Source organism: Bubalus kerabau, chromosome 3, assembly GCF_029407905.1.
Source record: "Bubalus kerabau isolate K-KA32 ecotype Philippines breed swamp buffalo chromosome 3, PCC_UOA_SB_1v2, whole genome shotgun sequence".
NCBI classification, from domain to species: Eukaryota; Metazoa; Chordata; class Mammalia; order Artiodactyla; family Bovidae; genus Bubalus; species Bubalus kerabau.
The window spans coordinates 72,343,834-72,361,974 of NC_073626.1; the positions used below are offsets into that span (position 1 = coordinate 72,343,834).

General features: G+C 36.7%; 1 protein-coding gene across 1 annotated transcript; it reads right to left on the reverse strand.

Moving 5' to 3' along the window:
• Positions 1 to 620: 620 nt before the first annotated feature.
• Positions 621 to 14,746, reverse strand: RBM45 (RNA binding motif protein 45). The gene is made up of 9 exons (XM_055572115.1): positions 14,304 to 14,746; positions 10,463 to 10,585; positions 8,503 to 8,629; positions 6,043 to 6,165; positions 5,096 to 5,275; positions 4,093 to 4,222; positions 3,832 to 3,916; positions 3,458 to 3,621; positions 621 to 821 (listed from the first exon to the last, which is right to left on the reverse strand). Exons 1-9 carry the CDS (start codon positions 14,601 to 14,603, stop codon positions 629 to 631), a joined length of 1,425 nt encoding a protein of 474 aa, XP_055428090.1. The 5' UTR covers positions 14,604 to 14,746; the 3' UTR covers positions 621 to 628.
• Between the last annotated feature and the right edge of the window lie 3,395 nt (positions 14,747 to 18,141).

An 18,141-nucleotide genomic window follows, 5' to 3' on the forward strand; every position in this document is an offset into this window, starting at 1 on the left:
TCAAACTTGCATTGTTCAAGGGTCAACTGTATTAGATATTGCTTTTTAGGCATTTCACTAATGCCTGTCAAGACATACTTTATAAAGACTGTCATGCGCATGCTAAGTCGCTTCAGTCGTGTCCGACTCTTTATGACCCCATGGACTGTAGCCCATCAGGCTCTTGTGTCCATGGGACTCTTCAGGCAAGAATACTAGAGTGGTTTGTCACACCCTTCTCCAAAAGACTGTCATAGATTACCTCAATTGATAACTTAAGTGTTAGCTAAAAAAATCTTTAGAAGTCTTCTAATTTTAAAGTTTATGTAACCATACAGTGAAGTCCAATTCTTAATATCTAAGACATTCACACACATACACAAATATTATTTAATTTTCTAAACTGAAATCTGATTTTATTTCACAGAAGGACAAAAACATTCTCCCAGTAAACATAAAAGACTTTTAAGTTTAAAAAGTCCAAGTTTAAAAAATATATTGTAAAAATTATCAGCAAACTTTTTAAGTCACAGTGTTTTTAACCAACAACTTCTAAATCCTTAAAAAGAAATTCCCTATATATTTCTTTCATTATACTATTTAGACAATGTGTTTTAGAATTTATATTATAAAGACCTTACCTAAAGAATCAGTAAGTTCTTTGTCGTTTGTTAGATTCTTCTCTTGGGGAGTCTGCCAACATAACTTTGAGTCTGACTCCATTCAGGATCTTTCCATGTAAAGTTGTAATGGCATCGTTAGCACTTAGTCTATCAGCATACTTGGCATACCCCACATTTTTTCCTGACACAAGGTAAACTTCAATCAGGTTACCAAAACGACTGAAAGTTAAAAAAAAAAAAAAAAAGAGATCAACTGAAACTGATAAGCATACATGCTCAGGTCTAAAAATTAGGATCCATTCTGGACTCCTTTTTCACTCCTTTCCCCACATCCAATCTCTAGTATGTGTCAATCTTTCTTGTTAAACATTTTCCTCTATCAGTTAATTTCTCTTCACTCCCACTCAGGTCTTTTTCCTCACTCTGAGCATCATTATCTTTTTCTTAGTTTATTCTAATACCTTCTTCAACAAAGGTCTGTATGGTCAAAGCTATGGTTTTTCCAGTGGTCATGTATGGATGTGAGAGTGGGACCATAAGGAAAGCTGAGCACCAAAGAATTGATGCCTTCGAATTGTGGTGCTGAAAAGACTCTTGAGAGTCCTTTGTACAGCAAGGAGATCAAACCAGTCCATCCTAAAGGAAATCAGTCCTGAATATTCATTGGAAGGACTGATGCTGAAGTGGAACTCCAATACTTTGCCCACCTGATGTGAAAAGCTGACTCACTGGAAAGACTTTGATGCTGGGAAAGACAGAAGGCAGGAGGAGAAGGGGACGACAGAGGATGAGATGGTTGGATGGCATCACCTACTCAATGGACATGAGTATGAGTAAGCTCCAGGAGATGGTGAAGGACTGGGAAGCCTGGTGTGTGGCAGTCCGTGGGGTTGCAAAGATTCAGATTGGGCAACGGAACAAAAACACCAACAGACCCCTTCTTCACTAGTTTCCCTGCATCCTGGGCTTATCCCTCTCCAACCCATTCTCTACCCTGTCTTCTGACTGATTTTTCTGAAACACAAGTAGGATCATTTCCTCCCACAAAGCCCCTCTGGCAGCTCTTTATGCCTTCAGAGGAAGGATAAACTCCCTAACAGCTTGTGGGCCCTTCTTGACTTGGGTCCTCGAACTCTCCCTGCTTCATCTTTCCTCAGTCTCTTAAATCCTATATTCCCACAACCTCTTTTCATGTTCTCTCTGGAGGAATAACCACCCACATGCCCAAGTTTCTTCCTTGGCTAAATTATTTTTATCCTCCAAAGAATCCTTTCTTCTTTCAAGAAGCATTCTCTGACTTTCTATAGCGGTTGCCCCTCCCATATATTTCATAGCTTGAACATTCCTTTTCACAACACTAACCTCTATAGGTTGTAATTTCCTATTCACTTCTCTGTCTCCTACATGTGATCAGTTCTAAGAGGACAAGAACTATTATGTCTTGTTTACATGATATTGATATAAAGTTTACACAATGTCTCTGGCACTTAGCAGGTACAGAAGAGAGGTTCAAAAAAGAAATAGAATAAATTAGTTAAATAAAAATCAAAACACTTGAACCACACTGCTGATATTTTGTGAAACTCTTTAACAAGATTTCTATCTATCGTTTAATTCACTAACATTGTTGTAAGGCAAATAGGAAAAGATCAAAAAGAAAATGTTAAGGTTAAAGAGGTTATACTGGAAACAAGTGTCTTCCCCTTTTTAATACTTATTATATATAATAGCAAGCATTATAATCAAGTAATTTTTTACTCAATGTAATCATATTATCCTTAAGGATCCAGTAGCGTGCTGACAAAATAGAAGATGCTTAATAAACACTGTTCAGTTGAATTATAATTGCAAAGGAAAAGGAAAAGAATTCTATAGGCCAGATCTAGACACATGTATTTTCTATCAAGAAACAAATGATTTGTTCATTCTATGTATGCAATTTACAAAACAATACTATATGTTTTATGTCTTCAAAACAAAATAAAAGGAAATTCTGTGTGGGGACTTAAGCCATATGAATAACAAAGAAAAGGAGATAACTATGTATTTTTATTTATTTATTTTTTTTAATTTTATTTTATTTTTAAACTTTACATAACTGTATTAGATTTGCTAAATATCAAAATGAATCCGCCACAGGAGATAACTATGTATTTTTAAAGGTGATATAAACCACAGACTTTTTTAAAACCACAGAAAAAATCATCTCCAAGTGAGAGGTACTGGACACAGGAAGTTTCCAGACTGCAAGAATGCTTAAATGTCTAGTTTAAATAAATTATATTATTTTTAAATATTTATTAAAATTAAAAAAATATTTCTTTGGCTGCTCTACACAGCATACGGGATCTTAGTTCCACACTAGGGATCGAGCCTGCATGCCTTGCATTATAGCTGCTGCTGCTGCCAAGTCGCTTCAGTCGTGTCCAACTCTGTGCGACCCCATAGGCGGCAGCCCACCAGGCTCCCCCGTCCCTGGGATTCTCCAGGCAAGAATACTGGAGTGGGTTGCCATTTCCTTCTCCAATGCGTGAAAGTGAAAAGTGAAAGTGAAGTCGCTCAGTCGTGCCTGACTCTTAGCGACCCCATGGACTGCAGCCTATGAGGCTCCTCTGTTCCTGGGATTTTCCAGGCAAGAGTACTGGAGTGGGTTGCCACTGCCTTCTCCACGCATTACAGCATCAGTGGACAACCAGGGAAGTCCTGGGATGACTCTCCACTTCCAATGAAGGTGTGGGGAAGTCCCTCGTTGGGGAACTAAGATCCTAAGTGCTGCGTAGCCAAAAAAATTTTAAAAGTTTTAAATAATAAGGTAAAATAAAATAAAATGTAACTCTATGGAACTGAAATCTTACCAGAATATATCCTCTAATACATCTAAAGGCAAAGGATGTGGATTAAACACGATAAAAAGTCTTTCCTTCACGGGAGTGTCAGGAGGAGCTTTTTTTTTGCATGATGGTAGTGCAACATCCGTCTGGATTTGAGGCAGCTGTGATCCAGAACTTCCTGCAAACTGCTGTTGAAGAATTAGGTTCAAAATGAGAAAAAGAAAAAACTGCACTTTGGGGATTTTATAAGTCAAGAGCTAAAAATAGATGTCTTATCATGGCACCTATGTGGTCTTTTACTATATCTCTGAACATTTTCTTACGCAGGTAACAAACAGAGGCCACATTTATTTTATACCCTAATGGTGTACTGTAAGGTTAAATTCTTACCCACTTACCAGAAATTGCTGCTGACTTGGGTTATTCCACACAATTGATGCAAGCTGTGCAGCGACCATCTGCGTTGCCATTTTTCTAAGGAGACTGGAGATAAGAACAGGTAATTTATAGAAAACTAGACATACTCAAGTCTCTCAACAATAACTTGCTTCGCGTAACTTCCTCACCTGAGAGGTAAATTGTTCTCTACTTTTATTCTCCCAGTCATGGCATGCACACCCGAAGTGTGGCTTTAGACTAGCTCCTGGAATGGTACTTACTCTGTTGCATTACTCCCATCATCAATGAAGGAAACACCTATCCGATTCCCAGGAGGGTACTGAAATCCATGTAACTTGTATTTTGCATAAATAGCTGATGCTACATTAAAATACTGAACCACTCCATGACCTAGAACAAAGCAGAGAATATATGGGAATTAAAAAGAAAGCAGATTGAATACCTAGAGTCTGTGTTGTCACAAAGATAAAACAACATAGAAAGACACTAATATCACAACATTAATAATATATAATCAAATGTATCAGAAAACAAAATTATTTTATACTGATACATGTGTTCAACAGTCATGTTCCTATAAAGCAAAATATGAACCAGATTTTCATAAAAACATGAATATGATATTAAAAAAATATATATCATTAGCTTAAGTTCTGTCCAAAGAATTTAAAGATACTGGCTTTTCTTGTATGACAGAGATACACCTTAAAAACCAACTAATTTTTCTTAACATTTCAATTCTATGAAATAAGCTTCAAAATTCTAAAATTTTTCGTATCATACTGAGTAGGAAATGAAATGAGAAGTGATATATGAAAGAATATACAGTCATCTTGGCTAGCTGAAATGATATAGAGAGAAAAAGTGATAAATGTATGAAAACCAAAAAGTAGGGAATAGAGGGTTTCGGATCAGACTCACACATTTCACATTCTTTTGAGGAGCTTTTTTTGGGGGATGAGGATAAATTGGGAGATTGGGATTGACATATAACACTGCTATATATAAAACAGATAGCTATTAAGGACCTACTGTATAGCACAGGGAACTCTACTCAGTACTCTATAGTGACCTATATGGGAAAAGAATCTAAAAAAAGGGTGGATATAGGTATATATATAAGTGATTCACTTTACTGTACACTTGAAACTAACACAACATTGTAAATCAACTGTACTCCAATAAAAAATTTTAAAAAGTGCCACTGGAGAAAAGCCATTTTAACAAACTATAGTACATTTACAAACAAAGACATTATCTTACCATAATTAGAATAAGGATCTCGTTGGACTTCACAGTATTCCAAGCCTGGTACTATATCAAAAATGCTGAAAAGCTGCTCTTCAGTAAAAGGAACTCTTGATACAACTGACAGGCGTTTGGAGATAGCTTCCTGGCCTCTGTTGTCATTCTTGTCAAAACTTGAAAATTCAGATTGTTGTTCTCCAACAATACAGAAAAAAAAGAAAATCTTTACATTTCTATTCATTCAAAGATTCATTTAACATTTTAAGTACTAGAAAATAAAATGAACTGTCATTGAGTCCTCTGCATTGATCAAAGGCACTGTTTTCTGTAGTATGCTGGTCATCAGCACCATCAGGAGAGACAGGATGAGAAAAAAGACAACTCTCCCCATTTCCTCACCTCTATTCAAAAATGTAAGCAGAAATGTGTAGTCTAATTTCACAGGAATATGCTTACTATGCACAACTGCAAAATATGGCAAGTGTTTCACCTAAAAGCAAGTTTATGCCAAATAACAGTTACAGGTCTTACCATCATCATACATTTCCCCCCTTTTTTTAACTTTATTGTTGTCATTCCTCTCCTTTCTCTAACCCTAATTTTAAAGCATCAGTAATTTAGGGATAAAATTTTAGGATTCATACTGAGGGGATAGCTATGTATGTTTTCCATACTTCTTGATCAGCTACTTATAAGCAGCAACCCACCCTCACATAATGGCAGTGACATAGTGTAACACTTAGATAATGCAAAACTAGCCATAAAAAAACCTTAACTGGAAATAACTTAAATGTTAAATAATAAGGACATTAGGGATCATGACCAACTTAAAAAAAACCCTATAAATTCTCTTATGTACTGTGTGAGATTTAGACTGCTGATAAAAGAATATTAAAAAAAACCCTCCAAATCAGACTGAATATTTACTACTTATACCATTAAAGTAAAGATAGCCTACTTACCAAATGAAAACATATTTACCCTAGGTTCATGTCCTAAAGTCTCCTGCCTCATATTACTGTAATAATCTTGTTCTGAGGATTCAGATGCTTTATTTTTAGGTTCAGCCAAGATTGCCCTATAACCTGAAAAAGACAATCTATGAATTTCAAACTTTATAGCAAATTTAACACACAAATATACTCGACTGCTACTGCTTGATTTAGTTTTATAATTGTATAAAAAATCTATACCAACAACCATCTTCACCAGACCTACATATTTTTTTTGTTTTTTGAAAGATAGAAAAGAGTAAATGAGAAATAGCAAGAATCCCAAATTATGGGTCAATAGAGACATGAAAGATCAGCGATTCTATGCTATCCTTTCCAATCAATCCATCCATCCCTACTACAGATGACGTCAATCATAGTCATTCATTACATTGATCAATCAATCCCTACTACAGATGACATCATCATTCATTCTCTCAGGCTTCTCAACATCAAAATCTAACAGTGCTTCTTCACACCCAACTGCCATCAAGATTCTTCCTTTGAAACGTACCTAGAGGATGCTACATTTTACTCCAATTTCCCTGCCTCTATTTTATTTATTTTTTTTTTAAACCACTTTAAGATATGATTGAGATATGAAAAGCTGGACATAATTAATGTATACAACTTGAGTTTGGAGACTGTGTATACACCCTTCACCATAGTCAGTACCATAAACATATCCATCACCTCCAAAACCCTGCCTCTGTTTTAAAATTATATTTTCTTCAATTAATTACAACAATCCTTCGACTGATCCATTTGCCTCTGGGTTAAGAGTTTTAACTAGGTGACAAAAATGAGCTTGTGTGTATGTGCATGCACTAGGGTGCATTTCAAAGGGAGAAGGTTCACAGCTTTTACCATATTATTCAGTGGCTCCAAAAAGGATAAAACCAGCCTTTTTGAATTCTTTCTCTGGAAATTCACTCTTGATACTGTGTTTAGATCAAAGATCCTGAAACAGTTTTTGCTATTTTTCTTCTCTTGAAGCAATCTTCAAGGAAAATTCTAATGTGGACTAAGCTTGAACTTTTCATAACCTCCCGTATGTGGTCCAAATGTACCTAGATTACTTTCTCAACAGGAATAACAAGGTTTACTCAGATTGCTGCCTTCACACTATTAGGCAAAGATATTCATTTCTAGATATTTCATGTCTTACTGACGTTGCTCTCATCAGCTGCCCTGGCTACTCTACACTAGGTGCAAAGTCTACTCCAGATGTATTTTCACGCTGCACCGGTGCACTTGTTTTTCACCACTGATAGACAATATCACACATGTTTGAACACTTTTTCATCTGGCATATTTTTATTGAGACTACTCTAAATGACAAAATCTTTGCTAGGGATCTCAAAGTCTTAACTGAGGGCTCACTACTACACTGAGTATAGTACTAGGTACTTGGGGTGACAGAAAGTGATAAATAAGACATATACCTTGCTTTCAAAGAGCTTAAAAAAATCCTATTACTCTTCAACTATTTTTTGCCTATTAGATCTTGGCTATCCAAGATAACTTATAGCTATAAATTTTAATTTATGGGTATTAAATTTATAGCTATAAATTCCTTAAATGTCAGGGATGCTATATAAATTCCAGTTGTATCCCTCTAGTTATATTGATGAGTATACCACAGGTACTCAATTAATGCTGGCTGATTGATAAATTTAGAAGGATCTGAGAGAAAATTTTGGTGTGTAACTTAGAATTATCTAAACGTTCTACTGATTAACAACAATTATTTCCAGTATGTATGTATTTTATAATATCCTGAAACCCACTAACTGAAATAAATATTCTACATCTCATTTCTAAAGCTCAATATAATCAGAAGTATGACAACAAAGAATATTTTCCTTGGTCTCTAAAATTCTCATTCTTCAGAATGTACACCAGTAACAGTAATGCCACTCTAGCTTGAAATTAACCCAATGTGCATTTACTTTCCAAAGTTAGCAAACCTTAAAAATCCTATCTTTATTAATTATATGTTTATTAGTATACTTACTTCTATTTAGGGTTTAAGTCATACATGAACAAATATTACAGACTACTTGAATTTCTTTAAAATACAAAGAATAAATATTTAAAAAAAACAAACAACCCAACCTGAAAGAGTTGGTCAATGTTTTTAATACCTAAAATTCTAAAATAATTTAATAAACCCTAAAACCCTGTGGAAATACTAATGAAACGAGCATTTTCACTTAATGAGTTAATGCAGTTGCTCATATTTTTCAAGACAGTGACTCAGTGAACGCTTAATAATAACCCCCAAATTATTTTCATCCTAAGACTATATATATTTAAATTACCATTGCTGAGATTAAATTAGCAGGTATGGCTATTAGCACAAACCACTATTAAGATAATCAGATTAGCACTTTTTCAAATAACAATGATAAATGAACACATCCTTACTTCGATCACAGTTTTCTATTGCTTGGGCAGCTTGTGATGGTTTTAAGTACCGAACATAGCCTAAGCCTTTACTTTCTCCAGTTACTTTATTCTTAATAATGCTGCAATACTCGATATCTCCAAACACCTATGAGAGTTAAAAGAAATGTTCTTAGAGGAGTTAAGATTAATAAACTGAACAGATTTCAGAACTAACTTAAAATCTGTTTATTGATCTTCTTGCTTGCTAAAAAAAGAAAATAGAATTTATAGCTATTTTTAATAATGGAATATGTATGTCACAAACTAATAAGGTGCTCGAAAAATAATCTTAATGATGATAAAAACCAAATAATAACATAGCCAAAATAATGATGCTTTTTATTTACTGAACATTTGCTTTACATATATCACTTTATTGTTACAACAGTCCTTCAAGGATATATATGTTATACTCCTTATTTCACAGACACTGGGCCTTAGAGAAATCAAATAACTTGCTGAAGTCATGGAGGTAGAGTAAGAATTTGTTCATGGTCTGGATAGCTTCAAAGCCTTACTCAGTGATGGTTAAGCAGAGACTCTGGATTAGAATCTTCTTTATTCAAATCTTGGTTCAGCCACTTAAATACTAGACAGTTGAGTTGCCCTCTCTGGGCCCATCTCCTTACCTGGTGAATGGGACTAACAGCTGTACCTACCCAGAGGGTTGTTTTCAGGGTTAAAAGAACAAATATATCTAAAGTGCCTATACAGGGTCTGGGATATAGTCAACATTCAGTAAATATTAACTATAATTATTTATCTTCCTTTTAACATAAACATAAACAAATCATTATGTATTCTTTTAAAGCAGTGCTTCTCAAAGTACATCTTTAAAATATACTGGTTCACTCAGAAAGTTAATACTCTATGTGAGAAATATGTGGTAAATGTTTACTTTTAATGTTGGAAGAAATACAGGATATAAATTGTTTATTATTTATTTTATAGATACCAATTGTAACTTTACTATATGTAGATAAAAATGCCATGTGTGTATTCACTCAGAAAAGAATAAAAGTTTCTAAGTATATAATGTATGAACTTTTTCCTTACTATTGGAGAAAATATGGAGTATATATATTTAGTATTTGTTATTTTTGAAGTATTTTATTCAATCCTCATTTGGGTAGGACAGAGGAAGTTTTAAAATTACTTTTTATTACTTGTTTTCTTTCTTGCTTGTTGCCCACAAATACTTGGGAAGGTACTGAAAAATAATAAAAAATTACAACTCAAAAGACAATTTTAAAATTGCTTTTGAAATAGTTTTTGTGAAAGTGTACCACTGCATATAAAATTTAATGGCTAAAAAGAGATTTTAAGTCGTCTCCAAATTTCACTGACTACAATCTAGCTAAAGTAGCTAAAGTGAGAGCTATAGGTAATTTTTTTTTCTTTCAATAGAACTCCTTCAAAGGCCTAATTTTAAAACATAAAGGATAAGCCTTTCTGCGAATAAGTACTTCAACACGTCACAAGCTTGCAATAAATGTGAGCTAGTGCAGTTCATTCACTCAGGCTTGCCTGATGCACCTCTGTGACAGCCAATAGAGAGCAGTGTTGAGAGGGTGCTTTGAAATTTTCAAGACCAAGAGCAGATTCTGGATTCAGACAGCCTGGGCATGAATAATGGCCCACTGCATAATTATGTATGTGACCTTACTTAAAAGTCTGAGCCTTACACTTCAATTTTCTGAATCTGTATTTTTGCTAAATGGGGAAGAAACACCATCATTAATATTTTCCAGGTTTTAAATATTTTCAAAAAAATTATTTTAGTTTTAACATTTAAAAACTAGATTGAAATAAGTGATTTAAAAAGTTATTTAATTCTCCACCACCAATCTAATAATCTAACTCAAACAACATAAGATTTAGTAATTGTACAACCAATTTAAGATTGTAAATTATCACAAACATCAGCTATTAGAAGAACCTTAAATTTTTCCCGTAGATCTTCTTCTGTGTAGGACTTTGGTATCATAACAAATATTCTTGTAAGTTCTTCATCTTCAACATCTCGGTGACTTCCAGATGATCTGGACTGAGCAATGAAAACCTAAGAAACAAATAAAACCCAAAGAAAAATGCAGAAATATGAGTCAACTGTTTTTCTATTTCTTAAGAATACTTACTTCATTATTAGCGTCAGATTCATGTTAGGTTAAATACAATGTGATAGGATCTCATCTAACAACATTTTAAAGCAAATTTTATTGCAGTGACCTTTTATGAGATAACACTAATCATCACATTATGTTTTTTGCAAAAATTTTTTTCCTTTTGTATTTTATCTGTCAACAATGTGGGAGACCTGGGTTCAATCCCTGGGTTGGGAAGATCTCCTAGAGAAGGGAATGGCAACTCTCTCCAGTATTTTTACCTAGAGAATTCCATGGACAGAGGAGCCTGGTGAGCTATAGCTCACAGGATGGCAGAGTCGGACACGACTACATGACTGAGCGAGTCCACACACACATACACTGAGAGCAAGAGGCAAGGCACTGAAAGAGCATGTGTACTCTGTGAGTGTTGGGTGGTGGTCAATAAATGTCAGTTATACAGCTGACTAATAGTGTTACTAAAATGTCACACAGACTTCATTTCCTTTTCTATCAGAGACTGAGTGTAAAAATATGATTATGAATTTATCTTTTCTCCTTTTAGTTCTATTAATAATGCTTCATGTATTCTGAAGTTCTATTATTGGCTGCATAAACATTTGGAATTATTTTGTAGTTTTTGACTGGTATTTTTATTTTTAGGAAATTATTCTGTTAATACTCTTCCTGTTGAAGACCATTTTTGTCTGATACCATACCAGCTTTTCTTATCCTTTTACCAGCTTTTCCTATTCTTTTATTAAATACTTTCAACCACTTTGTATCTTTATATTTAAACTGCATCCCTTGTAAACAGCACTTAGTTTGACCTTTAAGAAAAAATCCTGACAATCCCTGACTTTTAATAGGAGTCAGTTTATGTTTAATATCGATATAGTTGGATTTAAGTCTAGATGGGCATGTTTTTGTTTGCTTTCTAATATTAATCCTTAAAAAGATAACCCAACTATATTCTGGATCATCTCAGTGACCACCTGAATGACTTATGTGAGCAAGAAAATGCACACAATGAACTGAGGCTCTATTTCTCTATTAGTAATTTAGTTCTACTGAAATATCGTCTGTGACATTAGGTTATTATTTGGAGTGTAATTTGCTTTGTGGTATTGCTTTTAAAAATTTCTTTGGTTTTACATTATTCTAGAAGAATGTGTTAACTACAGTTATGGATTTGTTTATAGAGCTACGAGCATAATGGCTACGTTTATTTTTCATAACTTGAAGAAATGTAATAGAATTAATGTAAATCACCATAATACAGGGCCCTTGACTTTTTTGTTTTCTTCTGTTTTTGAAGAGGGGCTGTATACCACTCAGTGGGGAAAACCTGAACCTATGAAATTCCAGGGTAGGAGGCAGTAACTAAAAAACCAAAGAATTTATAAATATTTTAGAAATCCTGAAAAAGAGGGTCATTATATTTGCTTGGAAAGCAGCTGTCACAGAGGTGTAGAACCTTGCTTACAAGATATAGCTGGAGACATCCCTAGAGAGCATCAACTTCCATGTTATTCCTTCAATAAACATACCATGTGCCAAACACTGTATAAGGTATTAAGTATAGAGTACTAAATAGCCCACTAGAAAGTTAGTCCAGTGGATATATTAAGTAATGGATGGTGTGTAGGGAAATACAAATAGGGAACCTTTAAGTATATGAGAAGACACTAGGAGAAAAAAAGTCTCAAGTACTCTTTGTGACTGGAGTTGCCATCAGATCACAAATTTCTAAATTTTAGAAGATTGGAGCATTTCAAATTTCTGATAGAGGAGACAATATCAAAGTAGATATGTATAATAATTAACCACCTACTTGATGATTTCTCCTAAGATTTTACTCTTTCACTTTCTAGGTTTTACCCTTTTCCTCAAGATAATATAGTTGATCGCTCACAGGATTCTCATTTGCACAATCCTTTCTGGCTGTAGGCCTGTTATCAAAATTTTTATCTTGTAGGACTTTTGAAACTTTGCAAAAGCAAAGTACATGAAGAAAACTGAAGCTGAATTAATTTAACTGGAAATATTGAAAAACAGAAAAAAAAACCCCACTACAATGCAGTGGAAGACGGTGGACGCTGTGAAGATGACCTTAGATTGTCCAGCTAAGCACTGTAGTCCAAAAACCCTCTGGCTAAAACTGAGTGTACAATATGACAAACAAAATTTAAACTTTATCTTTGGGAACCATTTAATTTCTCTGTGGCTAAAAGGGAAGGATACATTTTAGTGTTGAGACTTTTACTTCTCTTGTAGGAATTTAATCAAGGAAAGAGAGATTGAAACATTATGTTTCAAATTTGGGGCAGTGAGCAAATTTTCCCAGGAGACCTCTGTGGTTATATTCAAAGTACAGAAATTCTCTCTGCTAAGATCGCAATTGAAAGATGAAAATTATCAACCTAGTGCAGGAGTCAACAAACTTCAACTTCCTGTTTTTCTACAGTCCATAAGCTAAGAACTGCTTTTACATTTTTTTGAGGGTTGTTAAAAAACAAAAAGAATGTATGACAGAGACTGTATGTGATTCACAAAGCCTAAAATATTTATTGACTCTTTATAGAAAGTTTGTCCCCTCGATTTTACATGCTGTGGCCTTACACGTAACTTCACTGATGATCTGTTTTGACTTATTTCAGACTGTTTAGAAGGTGGGAGGAGACAGAATGCCTATTGCCTAATGTGTTGTCGGCATTTCCCGGCTCCTCTGTTTTCTACTAAACCAAGTATGGGGAAGAGACTGTTGCTATGGACAAACATGAGATAACCCTCAAAATCACCCTTCCTGCCATGTGTCAGTATATTAATTTTACAGATAAATTAGATGTGGAAACTAAATATAAATACCACCAAAATGAATTAGGAGTATACCAAGAAGCATTTAATAATAATACAATTTACACTATCATCACAATGATTTGGCTCGTTTTCTGTTTTTTTGTTTGCTTGGTTTTTTGATTTGGCTCTTTTTAAGGCAGTTTACTTTGGTCTGCTTTCAAAGAGAAGTGACAGTAACAAAACCTATGACATTAATATCTTCACAAAGGGGTTTATTTAAAATAATTTGTAAAAAATTACAAATTTTTACGTAAGTGTGATAAATAGGCAATAGTAGTAGTTTTAATTACCTGCACTTAAATATTATATACATGTATACTTTTGTTTGGTACTGGGAAAATGCCTAACTTCAGAGGGCCACAATTAAATCTACTTTTATCAAGTTGTTAAGCACCTTACTGATGTGGGGAAAAGTAGAGTTAACTACTTTTATACGTGGTAACCAAGACGTCTGAGAGAGGAGGGTAAGAAAAGTTCTCATAGCAGGTCCGGTCGGAGTTGGGAGCTGAATTAGTGACGGCTGGGGTGGGGGAAGGCCCAGCCACCGCAGCTCTGCAGCCCGAGTAGCCGCAGATACCTGGTCCGACCCGGAAGCGGGTGTTCTCTCCGCATCCCTTATCTCCCGCACCCTCTAGCAGATTTTCGCGCAGGGAGGTCCTAGGAAATCGTCTCTGCAACGTGGTCCTTCCCTCGCCTCGCCCCGGAATGCCAGGTGCCTCCCAGACCGCTCCAACGAGCGAATGCACTGCCCTTACCGCACCCCGAAACCGCTCCCCTCCGCCCCCCACCCGGGACACCCGTCCCGGGCACCCGCACCTTGATGGGCTTGGTGTCGCTGGGGGTGAGGCACTGGCCATGCATCTCCTCCATGGCCCTACAGGCCTGCGAGCTGCGGGCAAACTTGACGAAGGCGATGCCCTTGGACTCCTTGGTGTGCTTGTCGCGCACCACCCAGATGTCCTGGATTTCCCCAAAAGGCGAGAAGCGCTCCCTCAGCACCGACTCGGAAGTGTACTTGCTGATCACCAGGAAGATGCGGCTGTTGGGCGGCTCGTCCAGGTTGTCCACGCCCGGGCGGAAGCCTCCGCCGCTTGCACAGCTGCCCGCTTCGTCCATGGTGCTCCACCCGGGGCGGAATCCAGGCTCGCACCCCTTTACTTCTCCTAGCTCCAGCCGTGCTAGCCACGACCGTCGCACCACACCCAGCCGTTGCCGGTCCGGGGTCCGTTTCCGGAAGACTGAAAAGTTTGGCTCCCGGCGCAGGCCGGACGCGCAGTGAGACGGCTTCCGGGGTGGGGGGTGGTGGGCAGCCTGCAGCGCGCCCTAGCGGCCCGGGGGAGCCCGACGCAGTCCAGGCCCCCAATCCGGTGGAGCCAAGGCCCACACTTAAGGTGTACGACCCTGGTTCCCTGTTGCTAGAAGAGCCCTGTCTGGTGGAAGAGCTTTCCTGTTGCTGGCTCTACCCTTCCTCTACAGCCCATGGACTCTTCCACCAAATCTGCCATCTTGGTCGTAAGCTCACTAGAACAGCTCCATAGGACTAAGTTAAAACTGTTCAGCTTTACTGCTGATCATCCAACTCCAGTCTTATTGTTGAGAAGACTGAGATGAAGAATTGGGGCCAATCGCATAACAAAAGGCAACAGAAACATTAATACAAACAGTAGAGCCCTAACCAGAAAACAACTCTATCTTCGTGTATGCTAAATAACTTCAGTCATGTCCTACTCTTTGCAACCCTATGGACTATATAGCCCACCGGGCTCCCCTGTCCATGGGATTTTCCAGGCAAGAATACTGGAGTGGATTACCATTTCCTACTCCAGGGGATCTTCAGGTCCCAGGGATCAAACCCACATCTTTTTTGTCTCTTGCATTGGCAGGCAGATTCTTTACTATTAGAGCCACCTGGGATGTACTTGATTCCCACAAGCAACCATGGGTGGTTTGAGGGAAAAAAGAATGCAGCACGCAACTGTGGAGCTAGGAGAAATGTGAAAGTAAAGTGAAAGTGTTAGTCGCTCAGTCCTGTCAGACTCTTTGCTACCCTTCGGCTCCCCTGTCCATACAATTATCCAGGCAAGAATACTGGAGTGGGTTGCCATTCTCTTCTCCAGGGGATCTTCCCGACCCAGGGTTCCAACAGGGATTTCCTGCATTGTAGAAAGATTCTTTATCCTCTGAGTCATCAGGGAAGCCCTAAGGTTCAGGTAAAATGGGAAAACTGTACTGACTTCTAAAGCTTGTTGTTAATGGAACTTGAAGACCTGTGTTGCTATGAATGAAAACATATAAATACTGTTTATTGTGTACCAGCCATAATCCAGGCTCTGCATAAGGATCTGGACATACAATGGAGAAAAGGAAAGACATGATGCTGGCTTTCAGAGAGCTTTTCTTTTCTATTGTGGAAGTCTTATAAGAAAATACATAGTGGAAACTAACACCAGATTGTGTTAAATGGTTTTGCCACTGAATTATATGAGCTTGGGCAAATTACTTCAAGTTTTCAACTTCAGTTTCCTCAACTGTAAAGCAGAAATAATATACCCTACTAAATAGCATAGTTGTCTAACTTAATTTGGAGAAGGCAATGGCAGCCCACTCCAGTACTCTCGCCTGGAAAATCTCATGGACGGAGGAGCCTGGTAGGCTGCAGTCCATGGGATCACTAAGAGTCAGACACGATTGGGTGACTTCCCTTTCACTTTTCACTTTCATGTATTGGAGAAGGAAATGGCAACCCACTCCAGTGTTCTTGCCTGGAGAATCCCAAGGACGGGGGAGCCTGGTGGGCTGCCGTCTATGGGGTCACACAGAGTCGGACACGACTGAAGTGACTTAGCAGCAGCAGCTAGCTTAATTAGGGCTTCCCGAGTGGTGCTAGTGGTAAAGAACCCACCTGCCTAATGCAGAAGACTTAAGAGATGCAGGTTTGATCCCTGGGTTGGGAGGATCCCCTGGAGGAGGGCATGGCAACCCACTTCAGTATTATTGCCTGGAGAATCCCGTGTACTGAGGAGCCTGGTGGGCTATAGTCCATAGGGTCACAAAGAGTTGGACATGACTAAAGCAATTTAGCACATAAGCAAGCTTAATTAATTCATCCATTCTATTAGCTCAGAAATGTTTTTGACTGTCTGCTATCTGTTGGGCATTGTGCTATAATTGAATGATATGTGTTAAATGATTCTCTCCTTACTTCATGAAATTAATAGATTGGGCTTCTCGAGATAGGATTATTTGAGATAAGCTATATGGGGCTAATAGCCTAGTGATCAAATGAGGTATGTGTACAATGTACGATAGAGATTTAATTTCTTATTCCATTTGTCTATGGTGTACACTCCTCCATTCTTAATATTGTATAGTTGTACAATGGCAACTGAGTTAGGGATTCTGGGTTCTCACTTAGGCTTTAGCACAAAATTGATACAGTTTCTCCTTGCATTACTTCCCATGTCTGTAAAAGGAAGGATCTGTTTACATTGGAGCTTAACAAGTTAAGGAAATATCTTAACTTTCCACTTCTCTTTATCTTGCCCAGACCAGTCAAAGTGAATGAAAACAATGTCGTAATATAATAATTTTATTGATGTAAAGAAAGTCCAGTATTCTAGCAATACTATTTGAACACTAGTGCCATCTAGTGGAAAATGTATACTTTTTTTAAACAGCATTTTCTGGGAAATCTCTCTTCTTTGTAAAACAAGATTACTGATTGGTATCCTGAGAATTTTAGAGTAGTTAATTTTATTTTAGAAGGAATGAAAGATTGGAGAGAACAAAGCCTGAATCAGAAATATTGGGTGATGCTGAGAAAGCAAAATTTCTTTACCGTTTAATCATGTGAAATAATACCACATATTCAAGGAAAATAAGAAATTTACTTATATTATAAATTATAGTAAATAATTTTTTTACTTGTCTATTTTAAACAGATTTATTGCTATATAATTCAAATATATGATTCACCCATTTAAAGAATTCAGTTAATTGCTTTTTAGTATTCACAGAGTTGTGCAACCATCTCCACAGTTGAACATTTTCATCACTCAGTAATGATAGATTTTTTTATGTTCAAATCATATAAAGTCACATTTGACCATGAATCACATGGAAGTAGAACAGTTGAAAATTCTGAGATTTGAAAGAATGATTACTAATTTGTCTTATATTAGAGAAAAGGTATGCTAGGCCATTGCAGATTAAGAGAAATAAAACATATAGCCTACAATGAACAATTATTAGAATGATAGACACTGAATTTCACATGAAATTCAGATTTGCCTTGAAATTTTTAATAAGTTCTTACTAATCTTTTTTAAAAGTGATCATATTGATATTATAACTTATTTTTGAAATGCAAGGATAAAACAATAAATTATTGTCATTGCTTTCCAAAATTTCTCTAAACTATGATCTAATTACAATAAGACTTATTGGTTATTGATATTAGTCTTTGTGTGCTAAGTTGCTTTAGTCATGTCTGATTCTTTTCGACCCTGTGGACTGTGGTAATGACCACACATTTATGAACAGGCTCCTCTGTTCATGGGATTCTTCAGGTAAGAATACTGGAGTGGGTTGCCATGCTCTTCTCCATGGGATTTTCCCAACCCAGGGATCGAACCTGGGTCTCCTGCATTCCAGG

What these genes read in the sequence shown, in the direction of transcription:
- RBM45 (XM_055572115.1), bottom strand. Translation starts at nt 14,603, where the DNA reads ATGGACGAAGCGGGCAGCTGTGCAAGCGGCGGAGGCTTCCGCCCGGGC. An exon ending in GCGACACCAAGCCCATCAAG is followed by an intron (nt 10,586 to 14,303) that starts GTGCGGGTGCCC and finishes TTTGTTTCTTAG; the next exon opens with GTTTTCATTGCTCAGTCCAG. An exon ending in ATCTACGGGAAAAATTTAAG is followed by an intron (nt 8,630 to 10,462) that starts GTTCTTCTAATA and finishes TAACTCTCATAG; the next exon opens with GTGTTTGGAGATATCGAGTA.